Source organism: Mobula hypostoma, chromosome 27, assembly GCF_963921235.1.
Source record: "Mobula hypostoma chromosome 27, sMobHyp1.1, whole genome shotgun sequence".
NCBI lineage: Eukaryota > Metazoa > Chordata > Chondrichthyes > Myliobatiformes > Myliobatidae > Mobula > Mobula hypostoma.
In genome coordinates, this window is record NC_086123.1 from 19,769,693 (window position 1) to 19,797,683 (window position 27,991).

General features: G+C 42.5%; 1 protein-coding gene across 1 annotated transcript; it reads right to left on the reverse strand.

Annotated features, from left to right (window-relative positions):
- On the reverse strand, positions 1–27,910 carry LOC134338478 (calcium release-activated calcium channel protein 1-like). Its single transcript, XM_063034317.1, has 2 exons — positions 27,326–27,910; positions 1–4,601 (listed from the first exon to the last, which is right to left on the reverse strand). The coding sequence occupies exons 1-2, from the start codon at positions 27,437–27,439 to the stop codon at positions 4,047–4,049; spliced, it is 669 nt and encodes a 222-aa protein (XP_062890387.1). The 5' UTR covers positions 27,440–27,910; the 3' UTR covers positions 1–4,046.
- Between the last annotated feature and the right edge of the window lie 81 nt (positions 27,911–27,991).

Below are 27,991 nucleotides of genomic sequence, written 5' to 3' on the forward strand. Positions count from 1 at the left end.
GTGGTCAATGAACTTGAAACTTTATATCTTCCACATTCAAAAACACTACAAAATATTAAATAACAAAAAACAAAAATAAATTCACATATCAAAAATTAAATATGAAGTAATGAATTGAAGTTAAATTAAGAAGTTCTACTTACTATTTCACTGCTACCCTTTTTCCCTGATCTCAATGGAATTGGAGCTGTGAATTGTTAGTACACGTTGCTGGACTAGATGTGTATGGAAACCCATAGCAGCTTGGAAGGTAGGCTGAGGCAATGAAAGACCTCAGGAGGGAAGCATAGTTAAGTTCTGGTAAAGGCACAGGCATGAGGGGCAATGATCTTTCCCAATGGTCAACTGATTTCCTTTTTTAAAAAAAGTTTTAGAATCTGAATGTTCCCAATTATTTTGTTTCCTTTTACATTTCCAGCATCTGTTGTGCTTTGCTTTGTATGGTCATTTTGGATTTTTAAACAGGAAGCAAAATGCTTTACTCTTACATCATTCTTCTCTTTGCTCTGCCATCCCTGCTGATGAAGTGTGTCATTAACAAAACCACCAGAATCACAATGGTTGGAGGCTGTAGGAAGACTATTTGGCCTGTAAAGCCGGACTAGCTCTGTGCAAGAACAATTCTCCTTTGAAATCCTACTGCAGGTAGGAAGTTCATCAGTTTGGGTTCATCTACATTGAATATCTCTGTCCGATTCACATGCAATCTCCTCAGTTCCAAGGAAAACCATCTCAGTTTCTCCACACAATCATGGATCCTCATTTGGATGATTCTCAGCGATGGGGAAAGTCTTAGAAACAATTACAGTGCCAAATAAGAGTGAGAAAGTTGAAGCCAAATAACCACCTAATTTTGAATTCATGATGGAGTAACAGAAGGCAAGTAAGTTTCTTCTGCATCATCTCAAAGGGCTTTTCATTGGAGACTTGCCCAAGAAACTATGGTTTCTCGATTGTTGCACTTGATAAATGGCAGGATCTTAGGTTCATTCTAAATCTGCCTTGCCAGTTTCAACAATGTGCAAAAACCCCCATCTCTTCTTATACCCCTTTAGAATTGCATCCTCTTCATTTCTTCTTGCAACATTTAACTTTTTCCAGCAATAAAAGTTTTGTCTCCTCCTATATCCTTTCTACCAGCCTGTTTATATTTTCTTGAATATTACTATCCTCCTGTCAATTCACTACACCTCAAAATTTTTTACATCATGTGAAAACTTGGAAATTGTATCTTGTCAGACCAATACTGTTACCAATCCCTGGGGAACTCAGCTGTTCACTTTCCTACACTGCCCATAGGAAACACGACTGGTACTTATCCAAGTCTTCTATCCTTACAGTCCCTTTCATTCCATAGCCTTCAAACTTGATAAGCTTATTAAGTGGTATCTTATGAAATGCCTTCTGGAAGTGCAGATGAACGAGATGCAATTCCTTTAGCTGCCTTCTGTTACTTGATCACGAATTCAAAATTAAGTGATTATTTGACTTCAACTAATCTATACTTTCTCACTCTTGATTTCTAATTTGGCACTGTAATGCTTCTAAAACTTTCCCCATCACTGAGAATAAACTGAATGGTCTTTAGTTGCAGGGTTTTACCAAAACTCAGGCACCACCCACAACACAAGGAGAAAGAGTAGGCTGTTTGGTCCTCATGGACACACTTCACAGTTACACAAGATCACGGCTTATTGTCTATTCAACATTGTCCAATTCTGTCCCCAGCTCTACAGCCTTTGAGGAAAGGGAACCCCATTCACACACACTTCCCTCCTTATAACACTGCTACTCATTCTTAGTTTCCCCTTTTGTTTCCTTACCCAGTTCTGCACTGGCCTGTCATTGAGATGTGGGAGAAAACGAGAACACCCAGTGGAAGCCATGTTGTCATAGGGAGAACATACAAACTTCACGGACAGCATCCAACCATCATGACTGAACCCAGATCCTTGGAATTGTGAGGCAGCGATACTAAGTGCACCACTAAGCTGACCATCAATAATAAAGTCTAACAACCAATTTACCTTCCTCATTGTCTATACGTTGGCGTAGAGATCCCCAATCCCTTTGAGCATCTGCACATCCCAGTTTCTTCAGTTAAGGAATATGCTGCATTCCTGTGTTTACTTTTCATTAGACATACAACTCACTCGCTACAATATCCTCACCCGACTTCTTCAGCATTACTCACATAGCTTCACGTCCTCAGCAGACTTGGTCCCCTTTAGCAAAAAATTGATACAGATTGTCAAAGGTTGTGGCACACACACACTAATCCCTGCAGTACTTCACAGATCACAGCCTGTCAACCAGAACCCTTTTATTACCATTCTACGTCTTCCATCTGTTCACCCATTGTTAGATTGTCTTCAATTCCATACAAGCTAACCTTGCTCTCCATCCTCCTGTAAGGGGCTTTAAAAGGTCTTCTGAGAATCTAATTAACCACATGCATGGTCGTCCCTCATCTACCGTATTAGATCCACCCTTAACCCAACAGTTCTCTTGTCAAAATGGAATGCATCCCATCTGATCAATGAGACGCAGATAGCTTTCCTGTTATCTTGTCTCAAGTACCCTTTCAGAATCTCAATGACTTCTTCCTGAGACTACATTAATCATCATCAAAGAGGTAACTAATGCTGCAGTGTTCATTTGTTACCATGGCTACATCTTCTATCTCCATGAATACATTTCCTTTTTAGTCTCTGAGGAGACCCATCTTCCTTGTGGAAATGTTCTTTACTTGTAGTAACAAAATTACATTTTTTGTCTGCAACAAAATGGAACCCGTATTCTACCAGAGTGCTTTGCTACTAGCGTTAATGCAACATTATTCTGATGAAACCACAGTCCTTAACTGCAGACCAGTGGATTCGGTTGTCGTAAGAATGCCAAGGACACTGATCAAGTAGACAAACAGAATACATTCCATCCTTGAGCTGAAGTAGAGCAGCTGTTTATGCATAAAAAGGGAGTGGCTATACTATACTTTATTTTGAAGCTATCACCGGCTCTTACGTGGTGCTCGTCTTCCCTTGCAGCAAACAATATTGATTCACTTTGAGTTAATTGTTGATTGTTGTAAGCCATTCAAAAAGATACTCAGCACTGTTCTGTGTCCACATGTCAATTTTTATGTATACTGATCACTTATGTATACTGCTGTTTTATCATAATACACTTCCTTTCTTCCTTCCCTCTGCAGCATGACATCTGGCAACAGCCTTGAATAAAGTAGAGGGAGATAAACTAGAAGTTTATGCTCAGTAAGCAGTGTCAAATATGTGAAAAATAAAGTTCTGTAGAGTTAGTTATGGAAGTTTTTTTTCTAGACTAGTCAGGGAATGCAACATGATGACTGTTTTCAGAGACATACAAAGTAATTGATAATGAAGTGGCAGGAGCGGGATTAAATACGTCAGGTTGATTTAATGTCCTGTGTGTGTAAAAAAGGGGAAATCGGAATATCTCAAGAGGTCTATCACAGTTAGGATAGATGTGCTGTATGCAAACAACAGGCATAGGTGACAGTAACAATCAATTTCTTTGGATAAGGAAATAGCAAGCATTTGAGAAGGACAAACAGCCAAGAGACACCTTTGTCACACAGACCAAAGTGCGATTATTTTCCCCCTCACAATTCACCAGCAGATTAACTAATGGCACTGGCTGCTGCTGAAGGCCAGCACTGCATGTCCCATAAATAAATGCTTTATAAATGAAGAGAAACTTGCGTATTACATTAAAAAAAATTGTTATTAAGACATGCCTGTAAAACACACGTACACCCGATTTCTTTAATAATGAAAGTTTAAACAATCCATTTAAAATTCCATACAAATCCAAAGTTAATACATGCACTGTCATTTAATCTGAATTTAAAAGTGAAAACAGAGGTGTTCTCTGCTGGTTATTGACCCAAGGTATTCCATAGTAGTACTGAGGATCAGCTAGCACTTGTAGATTTGTGTAACAGTCATCTCATGCACAAAGTGCTGTAAACTAGTCATAAGGCTATTCCAATAAGCTTACAACTATTCTTATCCAAAATGAGACGCAGTTGGGTGCAACGTGTCCCCTCTGTCCAACTGGTCCTGCAGCTGTACAAGTACGTCCAGTTCTCTTTCAACTCGCTCTGTCTTGTGGCTCACTAACGACCGGTAAAAGTGAACAGCAAATAGGATAAAAATTATTCCAGAAGGTACCATAATTGCTGTGGATGTAATAGCCGCTGCTTTTCCGGGCGATATCGATGTCGAATTATCTTTCGTAGAATCCACAGGAGTCTTCTTTAATGGAAGAAATTTAACCCAACACAGTAGCACGACTTCAGCGAGGAAAAGAAAGGTCCCAATCACGGTGGAGAAAGCCCACGCAAGTTCAATATGCCTGTGCATACGCTCGTGGGGCGACTCGTGGACAGAGTTGAGGTTGTGGACGTTGCTCACGGCCTCGATATTGGGAAGAATACAAGTGCTAATCATGAGAGCAAAAAGGTGTACTGCAACCAGTACTGTCGTACAGGCACTGAAAGCAATCAAGAGACCTTGTGGGTAATCCTGCCCCGATTCAAGCTGTACCTCCACCATGGCTACCTAAAAAAAGAAAACAAGACAATTACTTGGAGTACAGGAGTTAACATTCTGGAACCTGTTTCTGTGCTGTACAACTTCATGATTCCTGAGCCTCTTTGTGTGACGTGTAAAATTTAAAATTTTCAGGTCAAATCCTCAACTCTCTACAGTTCACTGTGTAGTAGTCTCTAATTAAAATACCCCTGCTTCTCCCAGTTTACGAGTCCTGCCCAAGATCTTTAGTGTCCCTATCAGAGAAACGTATACAGTGGCCCTATTTCTCCCAACAAACTGCCAAAATTATCCCGGTTTTCAATATTGCACTTACAACTGTAGTTTTGTTTCTCTCTCATCTTCCTTTCTGGAATTTTAAAACTTTAACACTGTGCCTGCATCAGCAAATGACAAACAAAGGGACGATAATCAAATCCATTTGTGCTCATTCCAATGCAGTTCTCCCGATTAAAAGGATTTAATGCCAGTGTTCACAATTACGGAGACTCTTGATAGAATAATAGTGTGGGGTGGCACGGTGGCATGGTGGTTAGCGCTCGGCTTTACAATACCAGCGACCCGGGTTCAGTTCCCACCACTGCCTGTAAGGAGTTTGTACCTTCTCCCCGTGGCCGCGTGGGTGCTCTGGCTTTCTCCCGTTATCCAAAGATGTTCCGGTTAGTAATTTGTAAACTGCCCCGTGATTAGGCTACGAATAAATCGGGGGTTGCTGGGCAGTGTGGCTCGAAGTGTTGGAAGAGCCTATTCCATGCTGCATGTCCATTAAAAAATAACAAATAAGTAGACAAATGGTAATGAGTTCAAAGGTTCCATTTAATACCAGAGAATGTATGCAGTATACAACCTGAAATTCTTACCCTTCACAGGCATCCACAAAACAAAAACCAGAAAGAATGAATGATCGAAATATCAAAGCCTCCCATCGCTCAAGCAGAAGCAGAATCGACCTCACCCCCACATAGCAAAGCACCGCAAAGAGACCTTGATCCAGAGATCGTTAAAGACTAGCCCGTAACCCAGCTCTTCAGCATCTCAGACAGTCTCTCTCTCTTGCTATCGAGGGAGAGCGAAGTCGCTCCTGCAACGAGGGCGGAGACCAGCAGCTCCCTATTCTGATGTTACAATTTTCCGCATCGCGTCTCCAAGCACCCTTCCCCACCCTCGTCTTGAGAACCCACAGGCTCTCACTCTGCATCAAAAGAGAGAGCGATCTCCTGAGTACGGGTGGGTCATCTTCCGACAGCAGCCGGTGATTAGCAATTAGCAGGGTGCAAGTATAGATAAAATTAACATTTTGTTAACTATATATATTACATGCAATTGTGTTCTATGAAATATCATACAAGCAGGATCAGAACATGGAATTACGATGTTGTGGCCATCACAGAGACTTGGTTCTCACAAGGGCTGCACTGGCTGTTTGATATTGCAGGGTCTGGAGATTGCAAAGGAGATAGGAAGTTTGGTTTAAAAAAAGGGCGGAGGACTGCATTGCTAATCACAGAGAATATATCACAGCTGCAGAAAGAGGACATCTGCTGAGTCAGTGTGGGTGGAAGTCAGAAACAGGAAGGGAACAACTACTCTGTTTGGAGTATTCTATAACCTCCCCCAACAGCCTTGGGAAACTGAGGTGCAAATAAGGCAGCAGATTTTTGAAAGGTGCAAAAGGTTTAGAAGGGGCTGCGTTTGTTAGGTGTGTCCAGGAAGGATTCCTGACACAAACAAGAGAAAATCTGCACATGTTTGAACATCCAAGCTACACACACATACAAAATAGTGAAGGAACGCAGCAGGCCAGGCAGCATCTATGGAAAAGAGTACAGTCGACATTTCGGGCTGAGATTCTTCATCAGGACTGGGAAAAAAAGATGAGGAGTCAAGAGTAAGGAAGTGGGGAGAGGAAGGAACACAAGGTGATAGGGAAAGACCTTTGAGGAAGTGAAGTAAAGAGCTGGGAAGTTGATTAGTGGAAGAGATACAGGCTACAGAAGGGGGAATCTAATAGGAAAGGACAGAGAGGGGAAGCTAATAGGAGAGGACAGAGAGGGCAAGCCAATAGGAGAGGACAGAAGGGGGAATTTAATAGGAGAGGACAGAAGGGGGAATTTAATAGGAGAGGACAGAAGGGGGAATCCAATAGGAGAGGACAGAAGGGGGCATCCAATAGGAGAGGACAGAAGGGGGAATCCAATAGGAGAGGACAGAAGGGGGAATCCAATAGGAGAGGACAGAAGGTGGGGGGGGGGAATCCAATAGGAGAGGACAGAAGGTGGGGGGGGGAATCCAATAGGAGAGGACAGAAGGTGGGGGGGGGGGAATCCAATAGGAGAGGACAGAAGGTTGGGGGGGGAATCTAATAGGAGCGCTCAGAAGGGGGAATCTAACAGGAGAGGACAGAAAGGGGAAGCTAATAGGAGAGGACAGAAGGGGGAATCTAATAGGAGAGGACAGAAGGGGGAATCCAATAGGAGAGGACAGAAGGGGGAATGCAATAGGAGAGGACAGAAGGGGGAATGCAATAGGAGAGGACAGCAGGGGAAATGCAATAGGAGAGGACAGCAGGGGAAATGCAATAGGAGAGGACAGAAGGGGGAATCTAATAGGAGAGCTCAGAAGGGGGAATCCAATAGGAGAGGACAGAAGGGGAATCCAATAGGAGAGGACAGAAGGGGGAATGCAATAGGAGAGGACAGAAGGGGGAATGCAATAGGAGAGGACAGCAGGGGAAATGCAATAGGAGAGGACAGAAGGGGGAATGCAATAGGAGAGGACAGAAGGGCGAATGCAATAGGAGAGGACAGAAGGGGGAATCCAATAGGAGAGGACAGAAGGGGGAATGCAATAGGAGAGGACAGAAGGGGGAATGCAATAGGAGAGGACAGAAGGGGGAATCCAATAGGAGAGGACAGAAGGCCATGGAAGAAAGAAAAAGGGAGCAGCACCAGAGCAAGGCGATGTACAGGCCTGAAGATAAGGTGATAGGGGTAAATGGGAATGAGGAGTCATGAAGGTCGGGGGGGGGGGTGGGTGGAATTACTGGAAGTTTAAGAAATTGATGTTCATACCATCAGGTAGGAGGCTACCCAGATGGAAAGCAGGACACTTGAGAATTATAAGGTAGCCAGGAAGGAGCTAAAGAAGGGACTGAGGAGAGCTAGAAGGAACACGAGAAGGCCTTGGTAGCATTAAGGACAATCTCAAGGCATTCTACACATACGTGAAGAACAAGATGATTACACTGCTCAGTGATAAAGGTGGATAACACGTACTGGATGTGGAGGTGGCAGGGGGCTCCTTAATGAATACTTTGCTTCGGTGATCATCAAGGAGAGGGACTTCGATAATGTGAGCTCAGCGCACTGGAGCACATCGAGATTAAAAAAGAGGTAGCATTGGAGCTTCTGAAAACACTAGGATAGATAAGACACTGGAGCCAGACGGGATAAACCCCTGGTTACGATGGGAAGCGAGGAAAGAGAGATTGCCAACAAGATTTACATCCTCATGGGCACAGGAGTGGCAGTGAAGGATTGCAGGCTGGCAAATGTTGTTCAAGGTAATAGGTCTCATCCAGTGGTGGGCAAACCGAAGGAGAGGATTCTTAGGGACAGGATTTATGAACACTGGGAGAATCATGGTATTAATAGGGATAAACAGCATTGTGTGGTGTTTTGTAGAGATCTGTTCTGGGACCGCTGTGTGATTATTTTAATAAATGTCTTGAGTGAGGAAGTGGAGGGGTGGGTTAAGTCTGCAGATGACACGAAGGTCGGTGTGTTGTGAAGGGTGTTGTAGGGTACAATGGGATATAAACATTGGAATGGAAGGAGGAGTGGCAGGTGGAGATCAATTGGAAAAGTGATACACTTTGGAAGAGCGAATTTGAAGGTGGAATCCGAGATTAATGGCCGGATTCTTGGCTGTGTGGAGGAACAGAAGGGTCTTGGAATCCAGATGCATAGGTCCCTCAAAACTGATGGGGTGATTAAGGCAGCATATGATGTGCTGGCCCTCACTGGTCGTGGAATTGAGTTCAAGAGCTGTGAGCTAACGTGGCTTTAGAAAACTCTGGTTAGACTGTGTTTCGTTCTGTTCGCTTCATTACAGGAAGGATGTGCCCAGATTTACCACGATGTTGCTTGGATTAGAGAGCACGGCTGATGAAGATAGGATGAGCCAGCTGGGGCTTCTCTCTTTGGAGCGAAGGAGGATGAGAAGTGCCTTGATAGAGGTGTACAAGATGATAAGAGGCAAAGTTAGAGTGGGCAGCTACCATCTTTCTCTCCTAGGGTGGCAGTGGCCAATACATTCCTTTAATTCGAAGAAAGTTTGGGGGAAGATATCAAAGGGATCTGAAAACAGAGAGAGCTATGGGTGTCTGGAATGCACTGCTCATGGCGGTGGTACAACGGGGTCATTTAAGAGACTCTGAGGCACATGCATCTAAGAAAAATGGACGGTTATGGACTGTGTCAGATGAGCGCCTGGATTGATCATGGAGTAGGTTTGTATAGATTACCATAACATCGTAGCCTAAAGGGATCTGCTGTACTGTTCCACTGTATGTTTTAATAATTATATAAAGATATATTATATAAAGTAGCATGAAATAAAAAAAAGAAAAACAAAGGGACAAATTGGATTCGCTATTAAGAGACAAAGATTAAATGGCCATCTTCGCTTTGTCACTACAGACAAGACTAAACTGGTTACTAGAAGCCTGGGCCACTCCCCCCACCAGTGCATAACTGCCCCTAAAACTGAACAATTCCAGATCATTAGACCTATTGCTAACATTTCGCAAGATCATTTCCTAACGAAGATCTCCACAAACACAAGTTGGCCTATCCGTTCTAGCCCCGTTCTGTGACTCATTTGGAACTTCCGCCAATCCATTCTTCACCTGCACAAATTTTGCTCTGTGTCTTTTCCATACAGAGTTGCAATCTAAAACTGATTAGCCAATTGTTATAACTGTCTATGCAAAACCTGGGTCTGCATTTCGTACATTTAAGCAAGCAGGAGCTACACTTCAAATTTATGGAAGACACAGTAGCACTATTTAAAAGCAGCCCTTATAACTTCCTGTTAAATGTTTCACTCTGCGTGCAGCTTCACATACTGTAAAGCAAACCATTTCCTGACTTGTGAAAACACCAAAACTTGGACAAAAACACCACCATGGAAATCAACTGTTATCTAAAGATAAGCCAGTGGAGATCACAGCCAAGGGACAGGCTTCATATCAGTATTAATCGACTAAACTCGATGGTTTAGGAGTACATGTTTATCTAAACCCCTGTTCAAATCCAGTGATTGAAAAAATATGCATGCAGTTTTAACAATTATAAGCAATTCTGTTTAGTTTGAAGCTTACAGCACCAACTCTTTTTGCAATGAATTAAAAGTATCTCTCCAATGAACTATAACATCAAATGATATGGCAACACACATCAAAGTTGCTGGTGAACGCAGCAGGCCAGGCAGCATCTCTAGGAAGAGGTGCAGTCGACGTTTCAGGCCGAGACCCTTCGTCAGGACTAACTGAAGGAAGAGCTAGTAAGAGATTTGAAAATGATATGGCCTGCAATATCTTAGCAATGACACACACTGCTCTAAATGTAATCAGGCTGCAAAGCAAAAACACCAATACTTCAGGGGACTTCATTTTGCATTCTATTTTCATTCTAATTAGGTTATTTACTCAATTTCCAGCATTAATTGCTCATGCCCAGTTTGCCTCAGAAAGACAGTGGTGTGTGGGCTTCCCGAATGAACCACTAAGCTTTGTAGACATTGTCCCAGTGTTATTGGGTAGGGAGTTCTGAAATTTAGACCTGTTAGGGTGTATCCTGGAGTTTATGGAAATATAGCAAATATTAATTTCAACAGCAACCAGTCTTCAGATCTGAATGTGGATTGTAGATGACAGTTTAAAAATGCTGCTCAGAACAATGGTGTTCTTGAAGTTGCAGATTGGGAATGATAACACTGCATAGACCTGAGATGTCTGCATCTGCACGAATGCAGCAAAGAGACAGGGTGATTAACATTCATTTTGGGCATCTGGAGTGTGGATGTAAAGATGGAGGTATTTGAAAATTGTATGTAATTCAACGGAAGCACTGTAGATGCACAGTAACTATAGAATTGTCCTGTCATTACCTTTGATCTTTAGCATATAATAGGTGATGTAATGTTGGGTCAGTAAGCCTCTATCCAGAGTGACTCCAATGGATGTCGGCTTGTATGTGCCGAGTAAAGACTTTTATACTACCAGCATTGTGTCTCACTGGTAGCTTTCACTGACGGTCACAACAGACCCAGCAATGAAGAAACGTATTTCTACAGATAGGATCGTGTGAGACTCTGCCAGGGAGCTGTATAAAGTCTTCAGGTAGTTGTGTCCTTGAGCATCCGTTGGTGGAGATTGTTGATTTTGCAGGTGCTTGTCAGAGTAGCCTCAGAATTAACTGCCACACATCTATAGCTATATCGCAGTTACAACAGGTTGGAAGGTGATATGATAATAGAGGGTTTTTAAAAACAAGCACAAATGAAGATTATTAGAACATTAGAACTTCTGCCATCTTCAATGGAATCCTACCACCAAACACATCTTTACCCCCCCCCCCTGTTTTCTGCAGGTATCCCCTTGTCCATTTGTCCCTCCTAATTGTCCTCTCGGCATTTACCCCTGCAAACCCGAAGAAGTGCGACACCCGCCCCACTCACCTCCCCCTTCACCCATAATCAGAGCCCCAAGCAGTCCTTTCCGGTGAAGCGACACACCACCTGCAAGTCTGAAAGGATCACCGACTGTGTTCGGTGCTCCTCAACATCGGCGAGACACGACGTAGACTGGCGGCACCTTTGCTCCGTCCATGACAGGCAGAATGTCCCAGTGGCCAACCATTTTCATTCCAATCTCCATTCCTGTTCCAGCATGTCAGCCCATGGCCTCCTCTACTGCCACAAGATGGCTACTCTTAGGTTGGAGGAGCAACACCTCATATTCCGTCTTGGTAGCCTCCAACCTGATGGCACGAACGACTTGCAGTAATTTCTCCCCCCCCCCACCTCTCTCTGGTGTCCTTCCTCCTTTTTCTCCCACAAACCATTCTCCTCCTCCTCTTCAGCTCTTTACCTTTTCCACTATCACCTCCGAGCCTCTCACTTCACTCTCCTTACCCCCTCACCTGGCCTCACCTATCACCTTTTAGCTTGTACTCCTTCCTCTTACCCCCACCCCCCCAGTCTTGACCCAAAACGTCAGCACTTAATTCCTTTCCTGACCTGTCGAGTTCCTCCAGCATTTTGTATCTGTTACGCTGGATTTCCAGCATCTGCAGAATCTTTATACTTTATTGTCGCCAAACAATTGATACCAGAACATACAATCATCACAGCGATATCTGATTCTGCGCCTCCCACTCCCTGGATTACAAATATTAATTATTAAAAATAGTAAAAATTAGTAAATATTAAAAATTTAAATTATAAATCATAAATAGAAAATAGAAAAATGGAAAGTAAGGTAGTGCAAAAAAAACCTGAAAGATAGGTCCGGATATTTGGCTGCTACTGCCCAGATCCGGGTCAGGATCTGTTCAGCAGTCTTATCACAGTTGGAAAGAAGCTGTTCTCAGATCTGGCCGTATGAGTCTTCAAGCTCCTGCGCCTTCTCCCGGAGGGAAGAGGGACGAAAAGTGTGTTCGCTGGGTGGGTCATGTCCTTGATTATCCTGGCAGCACTGCTCCGACAGCGTACGGTGTAAAGTGAGTCCACGGACAGAAGATTGGTTTGTGTGATGTGCTGCGCCGTGTTCACGATCTTCTGCAGCATCTTCCTTTTTTGGACAGGACAACTTTCATACCAGGTTGTGATGCACCCTAGAAGAATGCTTTCTACACTGCATCTATAAAAATTAGTGAGGGTTTTAGGGGACAGGCCAAATTTCTTTAGTTTTCTCAGGAAGTAAAGGCGCTGGTGGGCCTTCTTGGCAGTGAACTCTGCTTGGTTGGACAAGTCAGGTGATTTGTGATATTGACCCGAGGAACTTAAAGCTTTTGACCTGTTCCACTTGTGCACCACCGATGTAAATTGGGTCGTGCGGTCCGCTACTCCTTCTGAAGTCAACAACCAATTCCTTCGTCTTGCTGACGTTGAGGGATAAGTTATTGTCTTTGCACCATGCCACCAGGTTCTTAATTTCCTCTCTGTACTCAAACTCATCATTACCCGAGATATGGCCTACAATTGTTGTGTCATCAGCAAACTTATATATTGAGTTTGATGGAAACTTGGCTACACAATCATGGGTGTACAGTGAGTACAGCAGGGGGCTGAGTACACAGTCTTGTGGGGCACTGGTGCTCAGAGTGATTGTAGAGGAGAGCTTGTCCCCTATTTTTAAAGCCTGGATCCTGTCTGTGAGGAAGTTGAAGATCCAGCTGCAGATCTGAGTGCTAAGGCCCAGGTTCCGGAGCTTAGGAATCAGTTTATTTGGAATGATGGTATTAAAGGCAGAGCTGTAGTCAATGAAAAGGAGCCTTACGTATGCGTCTTTATTCTCCAGGTGTTCTAAGGAGGAACGTAGGGCCAGAGAGATGGCATCTGCCGTTGACTGTTGCTCCGGTTGGCGAATTGCAAAGCGTCGAGGTTGACCGGTAGGCTGTGGTTGATGTGTGCCATACCCAATCTCTCGAAGCACTTCATAGCAATTGATGTCAGAGCCACAGGTCGACAGTCATTCAGGCATGCCACCTTGCTCTTCTCCGGCACTGGGATTAACGTTTTTATTATAGGAACACCTCCCGTGAAAAATATATGACTAAGCAAGATGCCAGTTTAGACAAAGACAGTGAGGGAGCTGCCAAGGGCGGAGAAGTACAAGACAGAATAATTAATCTCAGAGAGGGAAAGGAGGCCAAGCAAGAATAAAGAAATTGAAGTTGTGTGCCGGAATAAATGGCTGAACAGAAGTGTAGCAGCAGATATCGTGGAGAAGGTGCAGGGCAAGGAATTAAAATTTTGAAGTCTGCTAGTATACAGGGAATGTAGCAAGGTACAAGTTTCAAAGTTCCACTGACCTTACACAAGAGAATAAAATACATAGGTAACCCTTGGTTGTGGGTGTTAGAGGTTGCAGTCCCAAAAAAATTATCCACATTGTGATTTTTGCTAAGCTGCATCTTCTGTGCATGTCACGAAATGCAAGTGAATGTAAGAGTTTATTTACTCCCTTCCCCCACACCAGTGAAAAAGAAATAAGTGCTTTCCCAGCGTCTAAGATGGGCAAACTATTCTTGGGCTTCCAGCCTGGTACAGGTATTGATTCTGACAGGCATTTCGATGATAAACTCTGCCATCTTCATCAGCGATGATGCCTGGGTATGTCTAGTCTGGTGGTATTTACACCCCTCTAGTCCAGCCCTTCTGATTGGTTAGTCCTTATCCAATCAGGTTTCCGCTCTCCCACCTTGTGTACAATTGAAAAAGAACCTAGTGCTTTCCAGGTGTTAATGATGAATAATCGATAAGGTCTGATTGGATGAGGACTAACTAATCAGGAGGGACGGACTACGGGGGGTACAAATACCACCGCACGAGAGATGCCTGGGCATCATGTCAGTTATAATCGATACCTGTACCCGACTGAAAGCCTGAGAAGAGTTTATTCAGCAAGAATGAATTTAATTTTGTATCTCAAATTTGAGTTATAATTTATGAATTTGTAAGGGCAAATTTTCATTACTCCAAAGTCCTAAAGCAGGTGTTTCCTGCATACCATCCGTGGAGGTAAATTTATTAAAACTTCAGACTTCCCCAAGCCTGGATCAAAATAATCAAAGTTCAAACTTCAAAATACATTTATTATTAAAGTACATATGTCACCACATGCAACAGCGAGATTCATTTTCTTGTGGGCATACACAGCAACTCCAGGAGACATAAACAGAATCAATGAAAGACCAAACTCAACAAGACAGACAGCAACAAAAGACAACAAACAGTGTAAAAGAGAGAAAAGAAGTAAATAAGCAATAAATATCGAGAACACGAGATGAACAATCCCTGAAAGTTAGTCCATAAGTTGTGGGAACAGTTTAGTGATGGGCCAAGTGAAGTTATCCCCTCTGGTTCAAGAGCCTGATGGTTGAAGTGCAATAACTGTTACTGAACCTGGTGGTGTGCAAGGCCTGAGATTCCTGTAACTTCCTCCTGATGGCAGCAAAAGAGATCATGTCCTGGGCACTGGGGGTCCTTGATGATGGATGCTGTTTCTCTGCAACAGCGCTCTGAGTAGATGTGATTTTCCATTCAAGGGCATGGGTGTTTTCATACCAGGCTGTTTTGCAGCCGGTTGATATACTCTCCAACACGCATCTATAGAAGTTTGTCAAAGTTTTAGATGTCATGCTGAAACTTGGCAAAGTTCTCAGAAAGTAGAGGTGCTACTGTGCTTTCTTCGTAATTACACTCAAGTGCTGGGCCCAGGGTAGATTTTCTGAAATGATAACACCAAGGAATGCTAACTCTCGCCACCTCTGATCCCCTGACGATTACTGACTCATGGACTTCAGGTTTCTTCCTCCGGAAGTCAGCAATTAGTTCCGTAGTTTTGCTGACATTGAGTGAGAAGTTGTTGTTGTAGAACCCCCACTCAGCCAGATTTTCAATCTCCCTCCTTTATGCTGATTCGTCACCACCTCTGATTCCGCCAATGACAGTGGTGTCGTCAGCAAATTTGTATTTGCGGGAGGAGAAGATGGCAGCGCGAGGCAGCTCTCCGGTGAAATGATATCTTATTTGTACGTAGGATGCCGTGCACAGTTCTGATTTGATGGAGACAGACGTGAGAAAGCACAGAGGAACATCTGGAGAAATTTCTGAAACGCCCGGTTCGCTGCTGCTACTACTGTGTGATCAAGAATCTTCGGAGGGAAGGCCCCAAAATCCCCGGCTTTGCCTGCTGCTGGTGACCGAGGCTGGGGTTGAAGCGTTCAACAGAGATGGTGCTCGGTACTCAGTGTCAGAGGGCTGATCGGAGCTCGAAGTTTTCCGATGACTCAGAGTCGGACTGTGGTCGGGCATGGCAGGGAGAGTTTTCTTCCTTCTCCCGTCTGCATGAGATGTGGGACTTTCAAGAGACTTTGAACTTTTTTACTGTGCCCATGGCCTGTTCTTCATCAAGTTATGGTACTGTTGCACTGTTGTAACTATATGTTATAATTATGTGGTTTTTGTTAGTTTTTCAGTCTTGGTCTGTCCTGTGTTTCTGTGATATCACACCGGAGGAATATTGTATCATTTCTTAATGCATGCATTACTAAATGACAATAAAAGAGGACTGCATGTCCTCATAATCTAATCTAATATGGTATTGGAGCTGTGCTTAGCCTCACAGTGAGAAGAGTACAGGGTCTAAGCACACAGCCTTGTGGAGCACCTGTGCTGATGGAAATTGTGGAGGAGATATTGCCAATCCAAACTGACTGGGGTCTGCAAGTGAGGAAATTAGGGATCAATTGCACAAGGAGGTATTGAGGTCAAGCTCTTGAGTAGATTTGAGAGGATGATAAAGTATATTTTGAAATTAAAAAAAGATAGTACTGAATGCCAAGCCGCAGTTGATAAGGAGTATCCTGATGTATGCATCTTTGCTGTCCAACTGTCCCAGGATTGAGTGAAGGGACAATGAAATGGCATTTGCCATGCAGCTGTTGTGCCGGTAGGCAAATTGAAGCAGATCCAAGTCACTTCTCAGGCTGGAGTTGATATGCTTCATCACCAACCTCTCAGAGCACTTTGTTACAGTGGACAATAGTCATTGAGGAAGGTTACCACAATCTTCTTAGGCAACAGTATAATCGAAGCCTGCTTGAAGCAGGTGGGTACCCCAGACTGTGAGAAGTTAAAAGATATCGGTAAACACTCCAGCCAGTCGATCAGCACAGGTCTTTAGTACTCAGCCAGGTATCCCAACTGGGCCGGATAGTTTCCATGGTTCACCCTCCTAAAAGATGGCCCTCACCTCAGCACCAGAGGCTGAAATCACAGGGTCATCATTGGCTGTGAGACTTTGCCAAGGCTCCTGCAGGTTTTGCTGGTCAAAGTGAGCATAGAAGGCACTGAACTCACCTGGGAGCGAAACCTTGTTGTCACCCATGTCACCTGGTCTCACTTTGTAAGAGGTGATAATATCCAAGCCTTGCCATAGCTGTCAAGCATCAGTGCTTGAAAATTAATAAGTAAGTTTCTACCACCGAAGATAAACTTGCAGAAAAATCATACATTGCACATCTTGAATGCATCAGTTTCAAACAGTCAAAGTGTCCCTTTGAATTCAGAAGCTCAAAATGCCAAATAAAGTGCCTAATATTGGACACTATTTTGATGTATGAAAACATTTCAGTAAAGATGAATGGTAACTGTAAACAGGATCAACGACAGAACAACAGCATTGAAGCCAACAAGCTGTGCAAATGCAAATATAAATAAATAGCAATAAATAATGAGAGCATGAAATAACAAGATAAAGACTCCTTGAAGTGAGATCACTAGTTGTGGGAATATCTCAATAGACGACTGTAGTTATCCTCTTTTGTTCAAGAGCCTGATGGTTGAGGGGTAGTAACTGTTCTTGAACCTGGTGGTGCGAGTCCTGAGGCCTTTGTACCTTCTACCTGATGGGAGCAGCGAAAAAAAAGAGCATGGCCTGGGTGGTGAGGATTTTTGATGATGGATGCTGCTTACGACAGGTACAGCAGGACATACAGTGAAATGTGTCATTGCATCAAATCAAATTCCTAAGGATTGGGCAGACCGCACGTCAGCCCGCTTCCAGCGTTAACACGACATGCCGACAGCTCACTAACCCTAACCGTATGTCTTTTGGAATGTGGGGGGAAACCGGAATACCCGGAGGAAACCCACACGGTCACAGGGAGAATGTCCAAACTTATTACGGACAGCAGCGGGATTTGAACCCTAGTCTTACAGCAGGCGCTCTAAAATTGTCCGCAAACTGCTACACTGCTGTGTCATAACAGATTACTGGGAATGCGGCAACATTACTGCAATGAGAAAAAAAATCAAAATTACTAATTTTCCCACAAAGTATCTTAACGCATAGATATAAACAGCTTCCCAATGCAGAAGGGAAACTACTGTACTTGTATCAAAGTGCTCATTGGAACAATGCCTGCGGCTTGCTATGTTGGTCAACGTGTTCTAGGCCAGCTTGAACCGTTTGCTTTTGGGGGGAAAATACTAATTTAATGGCCTTCCCACAACCACGGACCACAAACGAAATGGTTACAGCCATTAGCCTATGTGAAATAGATGTTGTTGTAATGTTGGAAAATTGATTGGTTAACCACAGTTCAGCTCTAGATGCAAATACAGTGGATTCCAGTTAATTGGGACACATCAGGACCAGTACACTTTCGCCCAATTAACCAAAGTTTTAGGAAATCATTAAAAGGTATATAAAAAGACAAACTATCATTTAACTGAGGAATAATTTATGTATTTACTGTAAATAAAATACAGAACAATTTTAGAATACTACTATCTCCCAACTTGGTGTCCACGGACCCCTCAGTCAATGGTAGGGGTCCATGGCATAAAAAAGGTTGGGAACCCCTGGTTTACGGTACTATAAAACCCTGTATTAGTTCCTAATAGTTATCCATGGAGGAATTCACCTGTCATGATTGCAAGCGAGCAAAATCATCACAGATACCTAGTGTGGATAATAGAGTGCCTTCATACAACGTTTTAAACGATCACATCCTCCAAATCTTCATTTTCATTTTAACATTTGAGATGATTGTCAATACCTTCAAATTCTTCATAATTACTAACTTGACGTACTGAAATTGTTTTCACTCTCAGCCATTTCTGGCACCTCCTAAGCTGAATGTTTGGAACTACAGCAAGCAAAAGAGTTCCAAATTGCCTTTGAAAATGAATAAGCAGTTGGTGTTTCAGACAGAACTTCTTCAGCACTGCTAATGAAGGTTGGTGGGGTGGGGGGGGGGGAGATGTCAGAATAAAAAGGTGGGGGGGAGGGAAGGAGGATTGCTAGAAGGTGATAGGTGAAGTCAGATGGGTATGAAAAGGGCTCAAGAAGAAGGAATCTGAGGAGAGGAGAATGGATCTTGGGAGAAGGGGAAGAAAGAGGGCGAGGAGAAGAGATAAGAAGTCAGAGAGGGGAATAGGAGTAGGAGGAAAGGGGAGGGAAAACATTTTTACCGTAAGGAAAAATCAATGTTCATGTCATTAGGTTGATGGCATGAATATTGATTTCTCTTCCTGGTTTAAAAAAAAGTTTATCCTTTCCTCTTCCCTTTTCTTCTATTCCCCACTCTGACCTCTTTTCATTGCTCATCACCTCCCACTGGTGCCCCTCTCCTTCATCCCTTTCTCCTATGGTCCACTCTCCTCTCCTATCAGATGCCTTCCTCTCCAGCCCTTTATCTTTCCCACCCACCTAGCTTCACCTATCATGTTCCAGCTCTCCTCTTTCCCCTCCCTCCCCCAACTATTTATTCTGGCATGTCCCCACCTTCCTTTCCAGTCCTGAAGAAGCGTCTTGGCCCGAAACATCGACTGTTTATTCATTTCCATAGATGCTGCCTGACCTGCTGAGTTCCTCCAGCATTTTGTGAGCGTTGCTCTGGGTTTCCAGCATCTGTAGAATCTCATGTTGCCAAACTGCCTTACTTCCTATTTCTTGCCAACTATCAGTGACAAAAATCAGTGCTTTTTGAACATGGACGCAACTGACACTATTTTAAAAACTGATCGTCCTATGCACAGTGTAGCATCTAAAGACCACACAGTGTAGTATCTAAAGACCGCACAATTGCATGCAATAGCTGCTACTTAGAAACTGTTTGGCAACAGTCTCCTGTCCCAATTAAGTGGCATAGTGTCCCAAATAATTTAGTCCCGTTCTCTAAGAGTTGTCCCAAACTGATTAACTAACCGATGGCCCAATTAACCAGAATCCACTATATTCTTAATACTCTGTACTAATGGAACCAAAGGGTAATCTGTTTCTATGCACGACTTTACATCCTATATTTTTAGAGAGTGGAAAACATCAGGTTCCTTGGGGTGCAGATCTCGGACAATCTCACCTGGTCCAGGAACACCACTGGGATTGTGGAACAGGCCCAGCAGAGATTGCACTTTCTGAAGAAGCTTAAACAAGCATCACTCCTCACTAACATCTTAACTACATTCTACAGAGGCGTGGTTGAGAGCGTGCTGACCTTTTGCATCACAACCTGGTACTCCAGCTGCAGTGCTGTCGACAAAAAAGCCTTGCAGAGGGTGGTTAGGGGAGCAGAGAAGGTTATTGGGGTCTCCCTACCTTCTGTCCAAGACCTCTTTCAGAGTCGATGCCTCCAGAATACACGGTACATCATTAAAGACCCCTCACACCCTCTCCATGAACTGTTTGTTCTTATGCCATCAGGCAAGCGTTACAGGAGCATCAAAACTAAAACCACAAGGCTACTAAACAGTTTCCTCCCACAGGCAGTCAGACTGCTAAATAGCTGCTCTACCTTGGACACTTTTAACTTGCACTGGACACTTATAACTGATTTAACCGACATATGGCTGTTGTGTTTTACTATTTATTGTTATGATTATCATTTGGTATGTTATGATTGCACTGCCCCTGAGAAACGCTGTCTCATTCTGCCCTGCAGAGCTGATGTATGGTTAGAATGACAATAAAGTTTTTTGAATCTTTGAATCTTTTTGAAGAACTTCAGTACTCTTGTATCATTTAAAAATAATTACTCTTATTTTGATTAATTGCCATTTATAACCTCTGCATTTGCTGTCTTCTTTCTTTGATTCTCTGTCCACCAATTAACTGTCTCTTGTAGTCTTCCACTCTGGTATCATAAATCCTGCCCATATCCTAAAAAGGATTCCTTTCCTGTTCTGGAGTTTCTTATTAATTAATCATTAATTCAGAATTTTCACTTCAACATGTTAATTCAAATGATTTTACTTGCTCTATTCCACAGATACCATCGTTTCCCTGCCAAATTTGCTTTCTATGTTTGGCTTGCCAAAGGAAAAAAGTGAAAGTTCCAGCATATTCAATTTGTGATCTCATACTGCCTCAACTAATTCCACATCATCACACATTAATAGTTTAGTGCTTCAAATAATCTAACTTGAAATTCCCCTCCAGCTGTACATTTTGCTTCCACTTTGTACTTTGTAAAACAGCAATCTACCATTTAAACCCATGTTCTCTACCAAAATCTAATTTCCCTCGTACTCCCTTTTTTAATCAAGTAGCTCACAAATTTCATTAGCTCAGACTTTATTCCAACTGCACAAGTTTTTGAATCAGATTAATACTGTAGACATGAAAGTTCCTTAGAGGAATTTACTCATAAAATTTACACTGCAAGTTTGAGATTAAAACAAAAATCAAAATATCCTTATTCTATCCTCCCTGAGAGACCCCTGTTTTTAACCAAAATTTAGCTTTGGTTGAAATTGTCAGCAAGGTTAAAGAATCTAATTATTTTGCTCAATTGTTGTTATGCTTGAGAGAAAGTGTCGCTCTAAATGAATTTCACAGCAAACATCATTTTACAAAAAAAAATCAAGATTTATCTAGAAGATTAAATTACTACCATTTTCCTTCCCCAATGCTTCACTTTTTTTCCCCCAAAAGTTCAACACATTTAAGTATCTATCAAAAAATATAACTTGCTTGCCTTGATCCTGGAAATTTTAATCATCAATTTTATCACAATTGGTTTCTTCTTTGTGAACCCAAGCTCAAAGTTATAGATTGGATGTTTCAAATTCAATTAGAACTTAGTACAACATGGGATCCAGGGAGAGTTAGCTAATTGGATCCAGGGAGAATTAGCTAATTGGATCCAGAATTGGTTTGAAAGTCAAAAGCAAAGAGTGACAGTGGAAGATTATATTTCAGAATGGAGACCCCCGATTACTAGAGTCTCCTCCCGCCACCCCCCCCCATGCTAAGCCCATTGCTACTCGTCATCTACATCAATGCTGTGGTTGAGAATGTACGAGGCATGGTTAGAAGGTCTGCAGATGACAGTACTAGTTATTGAAAGTGAAGCTAGTTATCAGGAATTACAGAGGAAACTTGACCAGCTGGCTAAGTGGGCCAAGGAACTGCACATAGATTTTAATTCAGACAAGTGCAAAGTGTCACATTTTGAGAACATAACTCGAGATGGGGCATTCAAGTCATTGTTAGGGTTCTTAGGACTGTTGTAGAACAAAGGTATTCGGGGTTATAAATACATGATTCCCTGTAAGTGACGTCACATGCAGACAGGGTGGTGAAGGTAGCTTTTTGCGCTGGCTTTTATCAGGATATTGAGTACTGAAGCTGAGATGTTACAGTGTAGTTGTACAAGATGTAGATGAGGTTGCATTTGGAATATTGCGTTCAGTTTTGGTCACCTTGCTAGAGGAAAGATATCATTAAACAGTAAAGAGTGCGGAGATTTAGAAAGGACGTTGCAATACTTGAGGCACTGAGTTACAGAGAGGGGTTGGGACTTTTTCATTAAAGCGTAGGAGAATTAGGGGTGATGTCATAGAGGTGTATAAAATCATGGGGAGCAGAGATGGAGTGAACATGCACCAGTTTTTTTCTCCCCCAGGGTTGGGGAATCAACAACTAGAGGAATTTAAGTTTAAGGTGAGAGGGGCCCCAAGAGCGAGGAAAGACCAGAGGTGTTTTTAGGCTGAATTGGAAAGGTCAGGTATGGGCTGAATTGAGGTGGCGGACCACCGGCTCGAGAGCGTATTGAAGCAGTGGGGCCTGGGTCTGAGAACAAGGAACAACATGAGGTTTGGACAATTTAAGGGCCGGGCCAGATCGAAAAGGTCAGGGTGTGGGAAGATCCGTTCCTGGATCGGCTGCAGCGGTGACTGGCTTCGTGTCCGTGGACTCCCTTTCATGAACTTCAGTTCTGATTGCTATTTGCTTACTTTTATTGTTTTTTTCCTTCCCTCTCTGCACATTGGGTGTTTGACGGTCTTTTTAAATAGGTTCTATTAGGTTTCTTAGTTTTGTGGCTTCCTGTAAGGAGGCGATTCTCAAGGTTGTATAAAGTATTGGAGGTTGAATTTTAAACTTTTGAGATTTAATTGGAAGCTGAGGGATAAATGGAATGAGCTGCCTGAGGAAGTGGTTGAGGCAGATGGGTTAACAATATTTTTTTTATAAAACGTACTTGGACAAGTACAGGGAAAGGAAAGGTTCAGAGCAGGGGTTCCCAACCTTTTTTATGCCATGGAGTCTTACCACTAATCAAAGGGATCCATGGACTCCAATTTGGTTTAGAAGGAAGGAAGGAACAATGACTCAGACCATGAGAGGCCTGCGTTGGGCATTTTCATGCCTTACAAGGCGCAGATTGGAAGTCTGTGGGGCGCCACTCCTCGCACAGACCAGAGCATTGTGTGATTAAGTGCCTTGCTCAAGGGCACAAACACGCTGCCACAGCTGAGGCTCGAACTAGCGACCTTGAGATAACTAGACCCAACTAGGCCCACTTGCCCCAACGTTTAGAGATATGGAGCAAATGGGCCGAGCTCAGCTCGGAATCTTGGTTGGCATGGATTAGTTAGGCCAAAGGGCCCGTTACTGTGTTGTATGACTAACTCCAAGAAGCCACGGAACGACAAAATGCATCTATGAACATTGGAACTGTTTTGAAAATTTAAAGTCATTGTTAAATACTGAACATTGATGCTATTTGATTTCCTGCCAACAGATGGTGCTGTGTCAACAAACCATTCGCCATCAGGAACAAGCCAAAATGATGTCTCTTCCCAACCCCACCCTCTATTTAATCACACCACACGGAAGGGCATGAATTAACCAATCACACCTGCTCTTTGAAGGAGGTGCCCAAAAGAGGTGCTTTCCATTTCAGACAAGAAGCCCGACAACAATGACAATTAAAGTGTTTACACAGATGGTGAAGTAGGCAAACCCATGTCATTGGAACACTCGAACCTCACACATTGATGTGAGAGGTTTAAAGTGTTGATTGTTGTAAGAGTGTGGGGGCAGGGGAACAAGACTACAGAGAAGGTGGCACAGGTAAGGCCAGGCCATATTGCTGTGTTGGTTATACCTGGCTGATCAGACAGAGGCATTGGACAATGACTGTCTGGGCTGCCAAAGACTGCTGTGGTAAATAACCAGCAAGGCTGTTTCTGTACTGTAGAATGAAGAGATTCAAACTAAAATTTGATATTCAGAAGGGGAAAAAGCATTATTAGAAACAGGCTAAATTGTACTAACATGAGTTAATAAGGCAGTTAACATTCTGTGTGTTATTTGTTTACACAATTTTTTCTTTCCACACACCGGGTGTTTGAGTCTTTGTTCCGTGGTGTTGTTTTTAAAAATGTGTACTATTATGTCTGTCTTGTGGCTGCCTACAGAGAAGATTAATCTCCAGGTTATATACAGCATATGTACATATTTTGGTAGTGAATGTATTTTACTTGATGTGGTCCTAATCTATCTGGTGATGAACAGTTAAGCCATTTCTGTAGCAAAAAAAAACAAATCTGTACCAATGTTAATTTTAAAAATTGGAGGCTCTCATCTGAATCAGGTTGAGGGTTCAAGTCCCAGTACAAACCTTGACATAAAATAGCTTTGATAGTTCTGTACAATAGAAGGGCTTCTACACTATGTGGCAAGACATTAAGTTGAGACCCCATTTTGTCCTGAAGTGAATGCCAAAGCTTTCAATGTACTATGTTAAAGAACAAGAGTCCACCACTACAAAATAAGTTCTATAATCACCAATTCTGATGAAAAATTATGCATCTTAAATGTTAACTCTGTTTCTCACTTTAAAGTTCAAAACTCAAAGTAAATTTTATTATCAAAGCACAAATGTATCTCCTTGTACAACCTCAAGATTTATTTTCCTGTGGGCATACTCAGCAAATCTATAGAATAGTAACTTTAACAAGATCAATGAAAGATCAACCAGAGTGCAAAAAACAATGAACTATGCAAATGCAAATATGAATAAATAACAACAAACTATGCAAATATAAATAAATAGTAATAAATAACAAGAACAAGATAGAGTCCTTAAAGTGAGACCACTGTCGTGGGAACATCTCAATGATGCACCCCAACTTGCTGAGTATTTCCAGCACCTGATTTTTTAAAAAAAGTTTACAATTTCATTATTATTTTTGGAAATGTAGAGGAGTGCCTCATTTCATCCATTACAACAGGGGCTCCCAACCTCAGTTAATGGTCGGGGTCCAAGGCATTAAAAAAGGTTGGGAAGCCCTGCAATAAATGCAGAGACCACATTTCCCAAGTACTTTATTGGCTGCTGAACAATTTAGGATTATCCAAGTACACAAAGAGATAAAATAAATAGAAATCTTCCTCTAATGAAGGAAAGCAATTCCAGAAGGGAAAACTACAATATTTAAAATTCCCTCAAGATGTTATCACATTAGCATTGACCATCTTATCCAAGCGCAAGTAGGGTTAAATTTGATGGACAGGCCTAAGAAATTATTTACAATACAAAACAAATGAAGAAATAAAGGGCTAAAATTTGAGGTTCAGACATCCTGTACCAAGTGCAGGAAATACTTCCATCTCCACTGAACATTTTATTTAGTTACTAAGATACAGCGTGACCCTTTGAGTCGCGCCGCCCAGCAATTCCCCAATTTAATCCTAGCCTAATCACGGGATGATTTACAAAGAGCAATCAACCTACCAACTAGTAGGTCTTTGGACTGTGGGAGGAAACTGGAGCACCCAGAGGAAACCGGAGCACCTGGAGGAAACCCTCACGGGTAAAACGTGCAAATTCCTTATAGGTACCGGCAGGAATTTAACCCAGGTCCCTAGTACTGTGAAGAGTTGTGCTAACCACTACGCTATTGTGCCCGTTTTGTTCTTCATAACTCACAAACAACTGACTTAATTATGAAGCGCATTGGGGTTCACAAAAGAAAACCCCCCCGCAGATAATAAAGGTCATGTATAAAATACTGCAGGTATCGAATATCCAAAACAGAACAGAATACGTTTTGCAGCTGCAGTAACATCTGTGCTGACTAAAACAGAGTTAATATTTCAATCGACAGTAATTGTGCATTACTGTGATCTTCTGGTGCTGCTGCGACTTATTTTCTGCTACTTATCTATTTAATACTGTCTTTCTATTACTGTCTTATTTTTACCTACCGCTTTATTTAATTGCCTGACAGGAAGCCAAACAGAGTTTCATTGTACCTATGTATAATGACAATAAAGATCGTTCTATTCAATTCAAAGTTTTGTTGGAAAATCACCAACCCAAAATGCTGGCTCCGTCTCCTTTATTGGAAATATGTCCCTCCTAAAATCATTATTAAGAAAAATAGTTACACTTAGGAAATTTATATTTAGGAACCTGGGGGCCAACCTTTTTAAAAAAGATTTAATGATTAACTCAACTGTTAAGTTACCTTCAAAAGAACTTGGCAATCCCAATATCCAGTTAACAAACCCATTTATGAGGAATGGTACCAACAGAATTGTTCTCTATGGAAACCTGACTCAATTAACTTCAGAAAGTGAGGGAGAATGGTGTAGTAAATTGAGGCGTTAGGGTCAGATTTCTATACGATAAATATTTTGTACAGCTGGCCAAGCTGTCAATGTTATTTCCATGGTCCAGTAATTGAAAACATATAATATCCAGGGTCAGGAATATTTTGTACAGTCTTTAATTAGAAACATATTACTGTATTTAAAAATGAATTAATGGCCAACATTGTATTTGTTCTGATGTAACGATTGAATACAATCTGTAGAAATGATCAAAAATCCACCGAAAACTTGAAATACTGTGCAAATACAATAAAAAGGCTCTTCCTCCCTGCGGAGATTTTAATTGCTAATATCCCAACCAAAACGATTCTACAAATAGGCTCAAATTAAAAACATGCAAAGACTAAATTAAAATCTCTTCATTTCGATAGAAAAAGCAAAAGTTAAAAATAAAATGAAGGAACTTGTAAATGTATTTGTGGTTCATAGCAGCCGTTTAAAAAGCCAAGTACACACGTGGATATCTGCTGCATTACTGCAGCTTTTTTTTGTTCTGGAGAGGGAATGCGAGAAGAATTACAAGATCGATTTTCATCAATACTTTATCTCCAAATTATTATTTTAAACCTGTCTGCAAATGATACTACATTAAAGTCAAATCTTGCTGATCCCAAAGATTTGGTCCCACAAAACCACCATTCACATTTCCCCAGCTGTGTTAACTGGATTGCACGTTTGCTGTGGACCGATGTCCACATTTTGACGATACAGTAAATTACAGACACTCACACCGCAGTAAATGGTGCTTTAAAACTCCCGTGCGGAAACACCCCACTCCTTTTTACTCAACGCAAATCAAGCGTATGTTAATTTGTAACATTATTAGTGCAGAGCCTATCGCTATTTATAACTGGTCAATCTGCAAAATATGCTCGGAGTGAAGGGTTCTTTAGTGCTTAATTATGTATAAGTGAGTTTACAGGAAAAAGAGGACATAGATAATAAATATTAAAACGGGGGGGGGGAATCAGATAGTTAACTGACATAGCAACTTGGTGAATTCTTCAATCGTTCTGCGGCTGTACAAACTTACCATGGCGAAACCAGAAAGTAAAGCCGACGTCCTGCTGGAGGCTTTGAGTTTTGCCCTGCTGAGATAGAGCTTCCTCCAGGATAGAGCTTGCATTGAATGCTCGTTCAAACTCATTTTTTTAAAGATTAGAGGGGGGAAAAGAAAACACCTCTCCCAATTCAATTCAGGTTATTTCTTCCTGGCACAGTGGGGAGAGAGAGAGAGGGAAAAAAAAGTAGTCCCAGCTACGAGCCAACAGCCAAAAGTCTCTCAGGTGAGGCTTGCGCAAATTTCCTCGAACTCGTAAGTAAAAATGTTGCCTCGCGGTAAGGGTGAATCTCTGCTTCAAGTGGTGTACTGTATCATGAGAGAAACCACAGAGGCCCGCTGCAGACTCGAGAGGAGCTGAAGGAGCCGAGCTCCTGTGCCGGTAGCTCGCCGCGTGTACGTGTGCGTGTGTGTGTGTCTCCCGTGAACGAGCCGAACCCAGACCTCGGCTGTCAATCAAGCAGTCCGGGATCCGGCTGACACTCAGTGTCGCGCCGCCCCCGTGTCGGCCAGATCGATTCAAGGGCTGACCCACATTGCCATCGGTTCGCTGCACAGGACGCCAATGATCCCTTCGCAACCTTCCACCCCCCTCCCTCCCCTCCGCTCCCTTCCCCTCCCCTCCCCTCCGCTCCCTTC

Coding starts and splice junctions, on each gene's coding strand:
- LOC134338478 (XM_063034317.1), bottom strand. CDS start 27,439: ATGAGTTTGAACGAGCATTCAATGCAAGCTCTATCCTGGAGGAAGCTC. Junction 4,602..27,325: donor TACTTTCTGGTTTCGCCATG/GTAAGTTTGTAC, acceptor TTCTTTTTTTAG/GTAGCCATGGTGGAGGTACA.